This window comes from Crocodylus porosus, unplaced genomic scaffold (assembly GCF_001723895.1).
Source record: "Crocodylus porosus isolate Cpor-Errol unplaced genomic scaffold, CroPor_comp1, whole genome shotgun sequence".
Classification (NCBI taxonomy): Eukaryota; Metazoa; Chordata; order Crocodylia; family Crocodylidae; genus Crocodylus; species Crocodylus porosus.
Window position 1 is genome coordinate 2,315,089 of NW_017728944.1, and position 16,134 is coordinate 2,331,222.

The 16,134-nt window shown below is 48.3% G+C and overlaps 1 protein-coding gene across 1 annotated transcript in view; it reads left to right on the forward strand.

Annotated features, from left to right (window-relative positions):
- Positions 1-9,464: 9,464 nt before the first annotated feature.
- GSDMA (gasdermin A) overlaps positions 9,465-16,134 on the forward strand; it is an 18,510-nt gene continuing 11,840 nt past the window's right edge. The window contains exons 1-2 of the mRNA XM_019550326.1: positions 9,465-9,655; positions 15,478-15,738. Of these exons, the coding sequence (XP_019405871.1) occupies positions 15,525-15,738 (214 nt within the window). The 5' untranslated portion in view covers positions 9,465-9,655; positions 15,478-15,524. The remainder of the gene's footprint in view (positions 9,656-15,477; positions 15,739-16,134) is intronic.

Here is a 16,134-nt window from a genome sequence, read left to right on the forward strand (position 1 = left end):
ACAGATCATTGAATTTTGGCTCCTGCAATCCGCATGAGAAAGACTTAAGGCAGGTGAGGGGGAGAAACTGCAATTAGCATGAGAAAGGCTGTGGCAAGGCTTGGAAAGAAAAAAGTCCTTGGCAGTATTTCTTTCTTATCAGGTGCAAGATGCAAGCTGCGCATTTCTAACAATATTCTATTTCTAACACAGGCACACAGTTGCAGCACAAGAAAGGGCAAAAAATGTGGCATGTACAAAGGCCCTACAACAGGAACTACAGTGAAAGTTCTATTATCTGGCATCTTACAAGCCAGCATGCTTCACTAACCAGTGTGACGGGCTGGCTGCCAGTGACCTGGCCCAGGGGTTTTGAAGGGGTAAAAGATGATTGGAGGACTTGGAATTCCCTTTCCGCACCAATCAGGCCCCAGAGACTCACCCCCCTGGTCCCTTGGGTCACCTGGAGGGGGATAAAAGGGGCAGCATGGGCTGACTCAGGAGAGAGACCAGTGAGGGACAACAAAGAAGAAGCTTCACAGAGCTGGCAAGAGCTGAGCCAGTGGGGTAGGAGCAGTGCCCCAGAAGAGCCTGAAAGAGCAGGACCTGCAGGCAGCAGTGGGACTCTCCAGCAGCATGGCATGCAGCTGGCAGGAGAGGCCCCCTCACTGGGCCCCGGGATCCCCTGGGAGAGGCTGCAGCTGGCAGGAGAGGCTTCCCTCCACTCCAGCAATGATCTGAGCAGCAACCTGAGAGGTTCCCAGCTCTGCTGCCAGCTCCTCCAATTAGAGGCCAGCAGCTCAACATGAGGCCGGGGCTCCAGGAAGGTCAAGACCCATAACAGACTGGACTAGTGTCACTAGTAGTGGCTGTGTTGCAGCATTCCTGCCTACTATGTGGGAGCTATAGGTTCAAGTCCCAGCTGGGGTGAGTGAGTTAACAAGAGTTGTGTTTTCTCCCCCTCCAGGTACCAAGGACCTATATTTCCTTGTCATTTGACATCTTGCATTTTGTGCCTCTTTTTATATTTCACCAACCTGTATTGTTTGTTCTGCTGTCTGTGTTTTATATTTTGTTAACCCTGTTTTTTTGTCAGTGATTGTAAGTGTCTAACCTTTGTTGAATCCTGCCCCCTTGGGGCATTGTAGTATCCACTATACCCTCTGATTTATGCCTGTTATGGTCCCAGTATTAAAAGGTATATGGTTAAGTCCCCATTGGTGGTCTGGCTCTGCTGTATAGGAGGAGGAGAGTCCTACACCTCCCACAGTGCTTGTGTACCTGCTTTGATCCCTTCAGTTGGAGAGGGGGTACCTCTTGGAGTACTGCCCGGGTTACACTGGCATGCCAGCTTGTAAGATAAAGTGAAACCAGAAGTGCCTACCATGGCACTTCTGGTTTCTCCGAGCCCCGATGGCTTGAGGCAAAGCAGCCTGCACTGCCGAGCCCCCATGGCCCAGGGGCATAACAAACAGGCTGTGCGGGACCTGCCTCCTTGTCCCGGAGGCCCTGTGGAAAGGGCGGCGATGCCACAGGAAGGGCAGACAGACAGCCCAGATGTAGTGGGAGAAGCGGCAGCCGGGGCTGCTCAATTAAATGGCATATTTTGTTATCTGGCATCCTGGGGGATGCCGGATAACAGAGATTTTACTGTATTAAGGCAGAACTTGCTAAGTGATAACTGTTGCACTTATAAATGGGGGTTTAAACCTAGTGCTCTGAGAATTGACACATTTGGTCAAAGAATAGCAGGAAGGTTTTCTTTAATAAATACCAACAAGCTATAAAACTAAACGATACAAAAAGATTCTTTCCTACTATAAAATGATAAGGATGCACTGACAGATTTTTGGGGCCGATACTGATAGCCAATTTTTAAGGAGGCATATCAGCCAATACCAATTTGATTTCTGATGCACAGCCCAGCAGCTCGAAGAGCAGTGTCTGGCTGATAAGTCTGTTGTGGTGGAAGGGGAGGGAGAAGGGAAGGGAAGGGGCATGGGGGCATAGATCAAGGCCCCTGTGGTGTGGGAGGGAGCAGGGCTGGGGCTGAGGCAGGGGCAGGGCAGGCACAGAACAGAGCTGTAGCTCATCCCAGGGGTGTGGAGAGAGGGGGCGGCTCCTGCTGCTGCATGCACCCCAGGAGGCATGGGGGTGTGCCCCCGCATCTGCATGGGGCTAGACAGAGTGGGCTGCCGCCTCAGGCTGGGGCCAGGGCTGCACAGGGCTCTTCCTGTTGGTGGCTGGGCTGGGCTGCCCTGCACTCAGGGCGGGCATCAGTGGCACTGGGAAGGGGATGGGGAGGGAGGCTGCAGCCACCCCAAAATTTACTGTAGGCCCCCCCCAACCCTCTTCAGTGCTGCTGCTGCCCGCCCCAAGCACAGCCCAGCCCCCACCAGGAAAAGCCCCATGCAGCCCTAGCCCCAGCCCAACCTGCCCCGTGCAGATCTGGGACACGCGCAGCCCCCCCACCCCATTCCCTCCCAGGGTTTGTGCAGCAGCGGGAGCCACCCCACCCCTCCCTGGACAAGCCACGGCCCCAAACTATGCCCCGCCCCACCCCAGCTGGGCAACGCCTGCCCCAGCCCCACTCCCACTCCCTCCTTAACCACAGGGGCCTTGATCTGCCCCTACATGTCCCTTTCCTTCCCCCTACCCTGTCCCCTTCCATCACAACAGACTTATCAGCTTCATAGCTCTCCAAGCTGCTGGGCTGTGCTCTGCGCTGCCTATGTACTATGCTGCAGCTCCGCACATGCACAGGGCATTTATTAGCCACGTTATTGGCCACATCAGGTCAATTTCCAATACAGTCAATTTTCTTTATATCTATGCCAATCCAATATCAGACCAATACACCAGTGCACCTCTACAAAATGAGTTATTAGTCCTTGTATTATCTTAGCTGCAAAGAGATCTTTACCCAATGTAGGCAGCAAGCGGTTCTTGTACAGCCTCAGAGTGGATCCTTCACTTGTTGACTGGGTGGCAGGATGGCTTCTTGGTCTTCCCTGCCCACACCTGGCTGGCAGTTTTGTCTTGCTTTATACTGTTTAATTGTATAGCTTCAAAGCATTTTTCCTTGATAGTTGGCCAATTAAATTCCAAACAAAACAGGGAGGAAAAAGGTGACCATCATATTATAATTGTTAAATTGCCTGGCTCCTGTTTTCAGATTTGTCGAGGTGTAAAGACTTGTGTTCCTCACAGCCACTGCAATTATAGGTCAATTACATTTGATGGTGTCTTGAGTGGTCAAACAGGATGGCTAAAGGCATTGGTTACTGGACCTGTTTTTGGATATTTGTTTATCAATGGGACAAATTTGCAATACTTGTACTGGTGATGGCCTATTTACAAAACTCCAGACATACAGTGAATAACTGAGACATTTGTAAGACCTTGGACATTGGATGTCTGTTTTGAGAAATGTGAGGATGTCACATACAGGACATCTTTCCTGTATTTAATGCACCTTTTACAGGTTTTGCCTGAAATATTTAGTCTTTTGTCTTATTTAGTTGCTAGTTCAATTGAAATGTATATGTAGTTTCCTTGCCTTCTCTAGTTACACTGGCTCAGCCTCTTCCTCTGGCTTTCTTAGCTTGGAGATTCACATAGGTGATGAGTGTCAGGTCTCTGCCAATATTTTTAACCATCGCTTATATTATGGCATGGGTCTTATAGAAGGTTGAGGACTGTTATCATGACTGTTATTATCTTATGGCATCAGTCTGGTATTGGGAAACACAAGCACTCCACTGTCTCAACCCATAATGGGTTGCATGCCATTAGCGGAGTTTAATTTTCTTGTAGCAGTTGTGTTACCACAACCCAGTCTTGCCCTAGTCATTGTCTTGCACTTACTGTCACAGTTTTCATATCCAGCAATAACATACAGAAAACAAATGTCCTGCATAGAATTTTACACCTCATTCTGATATACCCCCTATAACTCGAATCAGGGCTGTTTAATTGGCACCACACAGGCCACATGTAGCCCTTAACATGCTCCCACTCAGCCACCAATCCAGATGCAGCAGCATATAAGGTCTTGGGGCTTCCCCTCCCTCTTTCAGCAGGTGGTAGGATGGGGGAGAGAGGCGCAGCCTGCAGTGCCAAAGGAAGCCGGCAGCCCAGAGCACCTGTGTGGTGTTGTGCACAGTAATGCAGTGGGGAAGCTCGTGGCCAGGCAGCCAAAGGTGAGGTGGGGTGCCTGTGCAGTATTGGATGAGGGGCAGAGGGGAAAGCTGTGGGGCATATGCCTCTGGCAACCTGGAAGTTAAACAGCCCTGATTTAATCACGCTCTTAACCTAAACAGAACTATCACCACTTTCTTAGGAAAAAGAAAGATACTACCTATTACTTCAAATAAACACAGACACCCAACAGACACAGGAAGAAGTACTGGACTGCCTGATTTTAAGACATTCTTTGGACCATCTAACTACCTAACTTTACTGTAAGCTAAGCCCAGGAACAAAAGAATGTCATTTAGCTATGAACACAACAATTTGTACCTGCCTCTTACTTTAACGAAATGCTATTCATTAAAAACTATCACACTAAAATCCAAATAATTTATATCCAGGTAGCTCAGAACACTAATTTTGCAGGCTTCTATGAATTAAAGACAATTTGGTGAGCTGTTGCAGGCTGGGTCAGCACTCCATTCTTCCTCTTCCACTTACAACAGCTCACCAAAACTCCCTAAATGGTTCTGCCCTGGATTCGGCTCCACGCTGTCACTGCCCAGTGATCCCAGCCCTGGAGTCTCCATGGAGACTGGCTTGGGAATTGTGCAGATAGTTGCCCTCAGCTGGGGGGATGGGATGGGATGGTGGGTGGGGCAAGGCCAGGATGGGGATCATGGGGTGGTGACAGTGTGGGGCCAGGGCCCGGGGCAGGGCTATGATCTGCTGGTGTGTCCCTGCCTATGGAAATGGAACCTGTTGCCAGGACATGCAGGGAGAGGATCACAGGTGGCTCTGCCCTGGGCCCTGGCCCCATGTAATCCCCACCTCAGCCCCAGCCATGGCCATGGCCCTGCCTATTTGTCCTGCTCCTGGATGCTGGTACCCACCTGCCTGCCGCCCCATCCCATATGTCCAGCCAAGAATGCCCCACCCATGTGGGTCCTAGGCTGGTTTCCATGGAGACCCTGACTGCCTGTTCTGTCCAGTACCCCCAGTGGTGGGCTGAGATGCCTGGGCAGTGGAGCTGGGTCCGGTGGTGGTCATGACAGTGGTAGAAGGAGCCACCACCACCGCTGGGACTACCAGGAAGTGGACTCTGGCCAGTGCACTGCCTCAACCCCACTGCATGCTGGAGGCAGTGGGATGGACCACACACATTTCTGGACCAGGCAGGACCAAGGGACCCACTACAGGCCAGATTAAATCTCCTGGCAGGCTGGATCCAGCCCACGGGCCATATTTTGCCCACCCCTGCTTTAATCAATCATTCTCAAGGCTGTCTGACTCCTTCCATCCAACCCTTCAAAGCGTTTTACATTCTTGAGTTGTGGACACCAAAATAGCCCAGCAAGGTTTTCATAAATGCTAATTAAAGATGTTATGTACAGGGTCCCTGGCCAATCTCACTCACCAGCTTCCAGAAGTGGCTGCAGTGCTTCTGCATGCCTTAACAGGCTTGCCAGCTTACAATGCCAAAGAAGCCAGCACCCTTCCAGCTCACCAAAACTCCCTAAGTGGCCTGCCAGCCCAAATAACTGTCCACCCCTAGATTAAAGGCATGGAAATTGCCCACCCCTAGATTAAAGGCATGCCTTTACTTGGCTCAGTAAAGGCATCCAGGAGGGCCTGAGGGCAAAAAAGGTGGCATACAATCAGTGGAAGTATGGGGCAATCACCAAGGAGGATTACACCTCCGTTGCTTGTAATTGCAGGGAGGCAGTTAGGAAAACCAAGGCAGAGGTGGAACTAGGGCTGGTGACCAGAATTAAGGAGAACAAAAAGTCCTTTTTCAACTACATAGGGAGTAAAAAGAAGGCATCAGGTAACATGAGGCCTGTACAGGACAGGCTTGGCAATCTTCTGACTGCAGCAAAGGAAAAAAACTGATCTCTTCAACAAGTTCTTTGTCTCCATATTTCTGAGCAGGGACCAAGACAACTCTCCCACTAGGATTACAGGCTCAGGAAACACAACGCCATCCCTAGGGTCAGGGATGATCTAGTTAGGGAACTTTTGGATGGGCTGGACATGTTTAAATCAGCAGGTCCAAATGCTCTTCATCTGAGGGTACTGAGGAAATAGCAAAGGTCATAGCAGGGCCCCTGGAACAGCTGTATGAGCGCTCATGGTGCCTGGACCAGGTTGTTGTACCTGTAATTGGGTTGGGTGGATGAGTTACTTAAAGTAGACATACAGATCCTCCAAGACAAGTTTTGTTTTATTTAAGAGAGAAAGAATAACTTAGAGCATACTCACAAAATCCAATACAGCATGTTCAAGCGTTGTTACCTCTTATGCGCAGTTTTAAAGACACCTTACATATGACGCCTGGAACAGATCAGCTAAGCCATCGGTTCTGCAGCAAAGCTTCTTAAGTCATCTGTTCTCCCAGCAGTACGCTTCTATGGGAACCTGAAGATCTGTACACTTTGCTCAAATTTTGTCCCAAATTTATTCGCATTCAAGTGGAATTTAGAACCAAATTTGGATGAACCTTTACTGTGATTGGCTAAGGGGCTATTCTACCTGCGGTTAACAGACCTTGTCCGCATAGTGCAGCTAAGTTCATATTGTATCCTGTTGTGCTTAAAATTTTGTCGTGCTGCACTGAGCGTCTGCCTTGTTGGGTGAGCCGCACTGAGCATCTCCTTGTTGGGCTGAGTCGCTCGTCTGAGCATCTGCCTTGTTGGGTGAAGAGCTCACCTTTTGACATGGTTTTGTGGTTTGTAGCACACTGCAGCACAGGTGTTTTATCTTGACAATGTCATGAAATCACATGTTTCCCTGTTTCGGCAGCTCAGTCAGAACACTTAGGTTTCTCTTTTGCCAACTTCATGTCTGCTTTCTGTGCTGTCAGCACAATTGAGTATATGGGTACCACACAGGTCCTAGAGGACTGGAAAAGGGCCAATGTGGTTCCCATTTACAAGAAGGGGAGAAATGAAAACCCGGGTAACTATAGACCAGTCAGTCTCACCCTTAGTCCTTGGGAAGACCTTTGAGAAAATTATCAAGGAGTACATCTGCGGGGGCCTCAGCATGGGAGGTAACGCTCAGGGGCAACCAACACGGGTTCATTGCAGACAGATCCTGCCTGACTAACCTTGTTTCCTTTTATGACCAGGTCACAATGTCCTTGGATACAGGCGCTGAGGTGGATGTCATCTACCTGGACTTCAAAAAGGCCTTTGACACTGTTTCTTACCCCATTCTTATAAAAAAAAAAACTAGGCAACTGCAGCATTAATGCCTACGCAGTCAGACGGGTGGCAAATTGTCTCAATGGTCGCACCCAGAGAGTGGTGGTGGACGGGTCATTTTCGACCTGGAGGGATGTGAGCAGAGGAGTTCCCCATGGCTTTGTCCTCAGGCCTGTGCTATTCAACATCTTTATTGGTGACTTGGAGTGGATGTGGAAAGCACACTGTCCAAATTCACTGATGACACAAAGATGTGGGGAGAAGTGGGCACGCTGAAGGGGAAGGACAGAATCCAGCTAAATCTAGACAGGTTACAGAGATGGGAGGATGAGAATAGAATGGCACTCAACACAGACAAGTGCAGGGCGCTGCATCTAGGGAGAAGGATCCTGCAGCATACCTATAAGCTGGGGAACTCCCTTCTCAACAACACAGTGGCTGAAAGGGACCTTGGAGTCATTGCTGACTCCAGGATGGACATGAGCTGCCAATGCAAGGAAACGGTCAGTAAGGCTGACCAGACCTTGTCGTGCATCTACCGAGGCATCACAAGCAGGTCCAGGGAAGTGATCCTCCCCCTCTATGTGGCACTGGTCAGGCTGCAGCTGGAGTACTGCATCCAGTTCTGGGCGCCACACTTCAAGAGGGATGTGGCTAACCTTGAGAGGGTCTAGAGGAGGGCCACTCGCATGGTTGGGGGGCAACACACCAGGCCCTACAAAGATAGACTAACGCGCCTGAATCTATTCAGCCTCCACAAGAGAAGACTGAGAGGGGATCTGATGGCCATCTATAAACTCACCAGGGTGGACCAGCAGAAAATAGGTGAGGCTCTATTCTCTCGGGCATCACTTGGGATAACAAGAAATAACAGCCACAAATTGATTGAGAGCAGGTTCAGGCTTGATTTCAGGAGACATTACTTTACAGTTAGGGCTGCCAAGCTCTGGAATGGACTCTCAAGGGAGGTGGTGCTCTCCCCTATCTTGGGGGTCTTCAAGAGGAGGCTGGATAGACATCTGGCTGGGGTGTTGTGACCCCAGCACTCATTCCTGCCCAGGGCAGGGGGTCGGGCTTGATGATCTGTTCAGGTCTCTTCTGACCCTATGAATTCAAAGGCATGTTTTCAATCTCAAGGAGCTCACTGTTTAACTTATTAAAGAGAGGCATTTAAGGCAGTGGTGCCCAACCTGCTTGCCTGGGGGGGCTGAATAAGAAGCATCCACTTTGTCCACACACCAGATCTAGCCAGCGGTCCCAATCCAGTGTGCAGGGAGGGTACAGTGGGGCCCTATCTGGCCATACAGAGGGGGGCAGCCCAGCCCCATGGTGATGAGGGGGTAGGGCCTAGCCCCACAGTGGTGGGAGAGGGGGTGAGACCAGGTGGCATGGGAAGAAAGGGGGTGTGGTCCAGCCCCAATCTGGCCATGTGGGAGGAGGGGGTACAGCTCTACTCCAACCCACCACAGGGAGCTTGGAAATTTGGAAGCCAGAGAAGGCATCAGTATTGCCATTGCCTCCTTGCCATCAAATTTCCTGACCGATCAGGAGCCCTGCAGGTCATGTGTCATGGTTCTGTAGGCCAGCCAGGTTGAGCACTCCTGGTTTAGGGTAACTCAATCACATAGGAATAAAAAATTAGTAATAGAAGGCTCATCAGCCTACCACACACAAGCAGGGCAGTATCCAATTGCTTAAAGCTGAAGCTAAACAAAATGAGACTAGAAATAAGACAAAGATTGTTATTGGTGTAGATATTAAAACTGGAAAAGATTACCATCACTCTAAATACCATATAATCTTCATTAGTGCAGTCAGTAAGAAATTATTTGGGGGTTTCCAAAAGTATCCTTTTATCCCCCCCCAAAAAAGAAAAAAAAGTCGTTGCCTGAAAAAGAATATGCAGACTGCAAGTAAAAGACAAGGCTTTCCATAGCTACAGCATACAGAAGTTTAAAAAACCAGAGTGCAACCTACCAGCTACATTTCTAAACAGTAACAAAGACTTATAGGAAAAGCATCCTGTTGAAAAATTAATACTTATATCAATTAAAACTGTATCTTTAGCCTAAATTAAACATTCACAGACACTGTATGCAGCTGGGGAACAAAACTGCCAACTGTCTAGAATGAAGCTAAACTACAGGAAGTGTTGCAGAAAATGAAACTATTATCAACTATCCTTCAGCAACAAGTATAGCATACTGCAGCACAGAAGAGTTCAGACAAGTTCATTTCTAAGGAGAGGTACCATTTGACAGAGCAGACCCAACAGACAGGTATGTTGGTGAAGAGTTTGTAGTAGATGGGTGTGGGGTGCAGGCAGGGTGCCTGTTAGTTACTTCTGAGTCCCTCCTGTTTTCTGCTGTTTAGAGACAGCTATATTTTGTGTTGTTAACCAAGGTATTTTAATAATGATCAAGGATTAAGATAAAATATCAAGGATTAAGGGGAAAAAAACAGGGAGAGCATTTCCTTTTTACTTTGCAGGGGCAGAAGCTACAAAACAAACAAACAAAAACGCCTCTACCCTCTTTCTTGCTCGGTTTGGCAATCTGTGCCTTCTGATCTCAAAATAAATCCAAACTACTGGAGATTTATTTATGTATTTTAAGGTCACTTCTGGACAAGTAGGAAATCAAGGAATTCACAATATTAGGAGAAGAGAATGACAGTTGTCTTTCTACCCACCAAGTGGGATAGAAGTTGATAATCCAAAGAATAAATGAGGGTATCAACTTTTCCTTCCTACTCCAGGGGCTAAACAAAAGCTGGGAAGAGAAGCAGGGAACAGAGAAAGAGCAGATCAAATTCCGTCTGAATGAGCAAATAAGAGTTTCTATTTTTGTCAATCAAAACCATATTTGTTTAGTTTAACTGCATCTGAGTCACTACAGTGCTTACCACACAGCCTTATAGTAAAGTATAAGATAAAGTCCAAGTTAAAGAAAAACAAAAGCCAAGTACAGAGTGGGCAAAAAGAACTCCCAAGCAATATTGTCTGAAGGGTACTGGTCTCCTGCCTGCCCTTGCCAGATATTCAGCTCCCATCTGTAGGGATATAGAGGACAATCAGGTGGGTGGTAAGTTGGCTTAGGGGGTGCACCCAGAGAGTGGTGGTGGATGGGTCGATATCAACCTGGAAAGATGGAGCCATGCGGGATTCCACTTCCCACATCTTTGGACCGGTGCCATTCAATGTCTTCATCAGTGACTTGGATGAGGTCATGGAGAGCACCGTGTCCAAGTTTGCAGATGATACCAAAGTATGGGGCAAAGTTAACACACCAGAGGGTAAGGAATGGTTCTAGGCGGATCTGGACAGGTTGCAAATGTGGGCAGAATGAAATAGGATGCAGTTCAACAAAGACAAGTGCAAAGTGCTGCACCTGGGCAAACCACCAACACACTTACAGGCTGGGAGATGACCTTCTCAGCAGCACAGCAGCAGAAACGAATCTTGAAGTCATAGTTGACTCCAAGATGAACATGACTCGTCAATGTGACAAAGTGATTAACAAGGATAACCACACTTCATTGTTCATCAGCAGATACATGACGAACAGGTCCAGGGAGGTGATGCTTCCTCTCTATGCGGCACTAGTCAGGCCACAGTTGGAGTACTGCCTTCAGTTGTGGGCTCCGCACTTCAAGAAGGATGTGGAGAATCTTGAGAGGGTTCAGAGAAGGCCACTTATATGGTCAGAGGCCTGCAGGCAAGGCCCTATGAGGAGAGACTGAGGGACCTCAATCTCTTCAGCCTTTGCAAGAGAAGGCTGAGAGGTGATCTTGTGGCTGCCTATAAATTAGTCAGGGGAGGGCAGCAGGGAATAGGAGATGCTCTGTTTACTAGGACACCCCCTGGAGTAACTAAGAACAATGACCACAAATTGATGGAGAGCAGATTTAATTGGACATCAGAAAGAACTTCTTCACAGTAAGGGTTGCTGGAATCTGGAATGGGCTTTCAAGGGAGGTGGTACTCTCCCCTACCTTGGGGGCCTTCAAAAGGAGACTGAACAAGCACCTAGCTGGGGTCATCTGGCCCCAGTGCTCTTTCCTGCCCAGGACAGGGGCCGGGCTCAATATCCTACTGAGGTCCCTTCTGACCCTAACATCTATGAAACTTGGGAATGTGGCCAAATCAGTCCTTTGCAGGTTAGATCCAATCTCTTTACAGGCCGGATTGGGCCCACAAGCCATAGGTTGCCAACCCCTGGACCAGAGCAACCTATGAAAATCAGGACTCTGGGTTCTCCAGCTGCTACTGACACACTGAGAGGCCTTGGGTAAAATTACTGTCATATTGAATGTAATAGTTTGAATTATAATAATTGCCCCTTAGGCAGTTTAGACAAAAGGCAAGGTTCATCTTCTTATCTAGGCCATTGCTTGTTTTTGCCTATGTGCTGAATGTCTCCGTTCTGAATTTTATCTCTAGAGGCCTTTAACAAAGTTAACCTAAGAACAACCCTTAAGCAAACATTCCGAGAGATCAAAACCTAGGAGCTTTTGAAAAGGGGTTGGGAAGAGAGGTCACTGCGGTGGTGTGGAAAATTTCTCAAAGAAGACAAACTAATTACCCAGGAAAAGAATCTGTTGGGTAAAAGATCCAAGCCCAGATTTGGGAGTAGTGACAGGTTTGGGTAGCAGGGGCCCAAGACGGCAACTCACCCATTAAAAACTGTAACCTACAGTCCCAATTTGGAGGTAACCTCACTTGCAGAACACCGAAGGAAGAATCACAAGTGTAGGCCGGATCAGACTGATCACCTGAACCACCCTCTCCGTGAACAAGAACTCCCGTTCACGTTGAAGCCTAGGAGTGCCTGAGTGGGACCGAAGGAAGGGGACTTGCTCCTATCACTGCTGAGACCAACCCTAAAACCATAACTAAAGAATGAAAATATATCTGGGGATTTGGTTTCTCGGAATTCTAGGATTGTAAGTATAAGTATGAGAAATAATAGTATTGATTCCAATTTAACCTTTACTTGTAATTGTAGGTGTTTTTGTAATACTAATTCTTATAGCATTATTTTGGAAGGAAGTGCATTTGGAGCATCGTTTCTAATACATGTAGTTATTGTGTTTTTAATGTTTGCGGTTTTTCTTAAAACTAAGCAGTGTTATATGTATAGCAAGGAATTTTAAAATAAAATTGTGTTGTATGAATTAAGTGTGCAATCGTGAAATTGTGCAATCAACCAAATATTCCCCCAGCCAGGCACATCAAACAAATCAGTAAATTGTGTAGGATCTTTCTCTATTCCATAACTCACTAGAGACAATTACTTCCACTTTGTGCTTCAGTTTCAGTGTATGTGAATGACAGCGACTTACTAGTGTTAGTACCTTGAGATTTACAGATGAAAACCATAAGAATGAGTTACTGTTGTCCTCCTTATGTAAACTTTTTGGAAAACACTTCTCTTACTCTGTATTTTGGAAACTGTCATGTGTGCTGATGTTGCTTTTGTTACTGGTGATGGTAATAATGAGGAATATGGTGTATATCAGTGGGGGAGGGCAAATTTTTTGGTGGCCATGCTGCAAATTAGCCTTGCTGCAAATTAGCCTTGCACCCACCCCAAGCCCCAAGCAACCCCCTTCCTCTGCCAGATCTGCTGCTCTACGTCCTGCTTCTTATGCTGTTCTGTGTCCTGCCTCCTGCCCTGTGCTTCCTGCCTGATTTCCTGCTCTTCTTTCCTACCATATCTGCTCCTGTGTTACCTGATCCGTTCCTGATCTGCTGCATGCCACACACCAAGGCTGCCCACGCAGCTTGTGTCAAAGGGTGACCACCTTTGGTGTATGTGACCTTGAGCAAGCCACTTTACCTCTCCATAAATGGGAGTGTGACAGAGCACAAGTTGTGCCTGCCACATTAAGAGGTTTCAGGCAGGGTTTGGGTAGCTGCCAGGTGCAGGTTGGCCCAATTAGATGGTCACATGACCAAACAGGGGCCACCAGATTGGAGGACTGAGTAGTCGCAGTATAAGCCAAGGCCCTAAGAGCAGAGCCGGCAGTTACATCTAGGGCACTAGAGGGGCAACATCACTCAGCCTGCAGCTCCCAGAACACCTGGAGGTCAGGGTAGGAACTATGGGGCGGAGGAGGTTCCTGGGTGTGAGAGGGGTTCTGCACTTTTATCTTCGTCTCCCCTCTGTACTTACCTGCCACGACTTAGAGAAGGCCAGGGACTGGAGTCAGCCCAGAGTGTGGAGCAGGAGGCCTCATGCCCCATCATAGAGTAAGACCTAAACTGGGTGGCCTGAAGGTCTGGAGGGGCCAAGACCAAGTGTGAGAGAGAGGAAGCCTGAAGGGTTTTATGGAGTAGGGCCTGTGCCGGGCCAGTAAGGGGTGATCCTGCACTGAGCCACCCACTTCACTATGCCTGACCACCTTCCAGGCTCTGAGTGCCTTCCTGGAGGTGCCTCACATCTGGCCAACCCCCTTTCTGGAGCACACCCACTAACCTGGGGGTAATACTGCCCCCACCCAGAGTCTGGAATGACTCTGGACCTGCGCCCTCTGGGAAGCACAGGCCTAGCAGTCCTTGAGAGTACTTGACCCACTGCAAGAACCTGTGGTGCTTCCCTCAGTCTGAAGCACAAAAAGGTCTCCCCTAGTCAGACGAACCAAAGGGACCCCAAGGCATAATCTAGACCCTCTCCCAATAAGTCTCCCACGCTAGGTACACAGGAGAACTTTAATAGTTACAAAGAGTAGGTTTGGAATGGGGTACAGGGTAGAGCAATATCAGAGAAATCCCATAGAGCAAACAGGGTGGCTGGGTAGCCTCTGATCACACATCTGAGTTACTGCAAACTATATATCTAGTTAGATCTCAAGTAGCTTACTCATGAGTATCATCCAGAGTCAGGTGGAGATGCCCTCTGGAGGCAAACAGTCCATTGATCATAAGTTTCAAGAGAAAATAAGTTTCAGATGGTCCAGCTTCTCTGAGTTTTCATCATGGCCACTGCCCTCCTCCTGGGCAGTCCTTCACTTATACAGACCTTATGACCTCATTTACCTGATCCAATGAAGGCCAACAACTGTTGGCTGCCAGCCAACCAATTTGAAATGCATCACTGGTTGCCAAGTAGACTGGCAGGGTCTTTAGCCCCTTCCCAGTCAGGTTAGCATTGCTTAGAACAACAGGGAGCTTGAGCCCCCGCACCCAGGTATGTGATGTCAGTCACATAGGCAGAGGGAGCAGGTTTCCCTCCTCCCTCAGGACTGTATCCAGCTCAGGTTACCGCTCAGGGTTACATAAAGAGATGGGGCAGAGGAGTCTGCCCTTTGCAGTGACCACGGTAACCAAATTGTCAGGTACCAGAGTCTGGGGAGAGACGGAGATGGTATTCTGCCACATGGCTAAGAGGCTCTGAAGGGCCATACCAAGTAGGGCAGAATGCATGTGGCCCATGGTGGGGTGAGAATGAATGTGATCCAGTAAAAGGGGCAGTGTGAATAGGACCCAGTTATGGGGAGGGAAGAAGGCCCAGCACAGGGGCAGGGTTTGGCCCTGGAAAGAGCTAAGTGAGAGCCAGCTGGTTGGATGGAATCTGTGAGGCATTGGATGTGATGTAGGAGTGGTTTGGAGCCATCAAGCATATTAATTCCTATTGTGTGGAAACACCAAAAGCATGGCAGGCGAGGCGGGGTGCACTGCCCTAGACAGGTGGGTGAACCGACACTGTGACTAGCTTCGTGATGGCCCCCTGTCACAGGGAGTAACAATACTGGCCAAACTCACAGGGTAGCTGTAAGGCAGGGATGGTCAATCTGTAGCACACATGCCACAAATGACACAGGCAGCTTCTGTGCATGGCATGTAGCAGATCAGAGAGAATACAAACAGCAGTGGAAGATAGGGAGGCAGCAGAAAGCTGAGCAACAGGTCTGTCAGGGGAAGGAGATCAGAGTAACACTCCAGGAGGGTATGAGGCTGCAAAAACGTGGCCCCCACTGCTGTAAGGCATAGGTCTTCTTGAAGTATTCTGAGTAAATAAGAAGTGCTTTCAGGAGCAAATATGTTACAGCTTTCAGAATGGATTTTAAAGTATGCTAATTCACCTGTCTTATCCCAAAGGTCCGAGCACATTTCTCTTCAGTTCAAAGTACATCACACTGCTAACAATGTTTCACAGAGAAACCAAATTCCTGGCAAAACAGCTGGATTCAAGTGGAAAACTGATCCCAGTTTACAGCATTAATGACCAAGAACACTTCAAGCCCCTATGTCTTGTACAAGGAAAAGAAAAAGCTTTTTTCTGGGGAAGTCAACGCTATTACAGAACAGAGTTTAAAATCAGTGATGTGCTTGTTCCAGGACATTACAATAAAAATCTAGGTAATGCCAGGCTTTAGTCATCTTTGCACGTTATTTACAAATTTGAGTTCTGCAGGCAGAATCACCAATATCTGCATCATCTGCCTTTAACAGCCACTTTTCAGCAGTGGTTGTCTAGTAGGGCTGTGCAACGCTTTGGGTGGTGATTTGATTCGGATGAGATTTGGCTCAATTCGGCGGCCAAATCTCTGAATCAAATCAGGGGACCAATTTAAAGGTCTGAATTGATTCAAAGTTCTCCAGATCTTTGGAAAAAATTCAGAGAGGTTTGATTCGGGCAGTCTCCAGTGGCTGCAGCAGGGAACTGCAGCTGATTCTGAGCTGGTAAGTACTAGGGGTGGGGAAGGCGGGAGGGGACCATGGTGGGGGACCCCTGCCAGTCCTCCCAACCCCCAC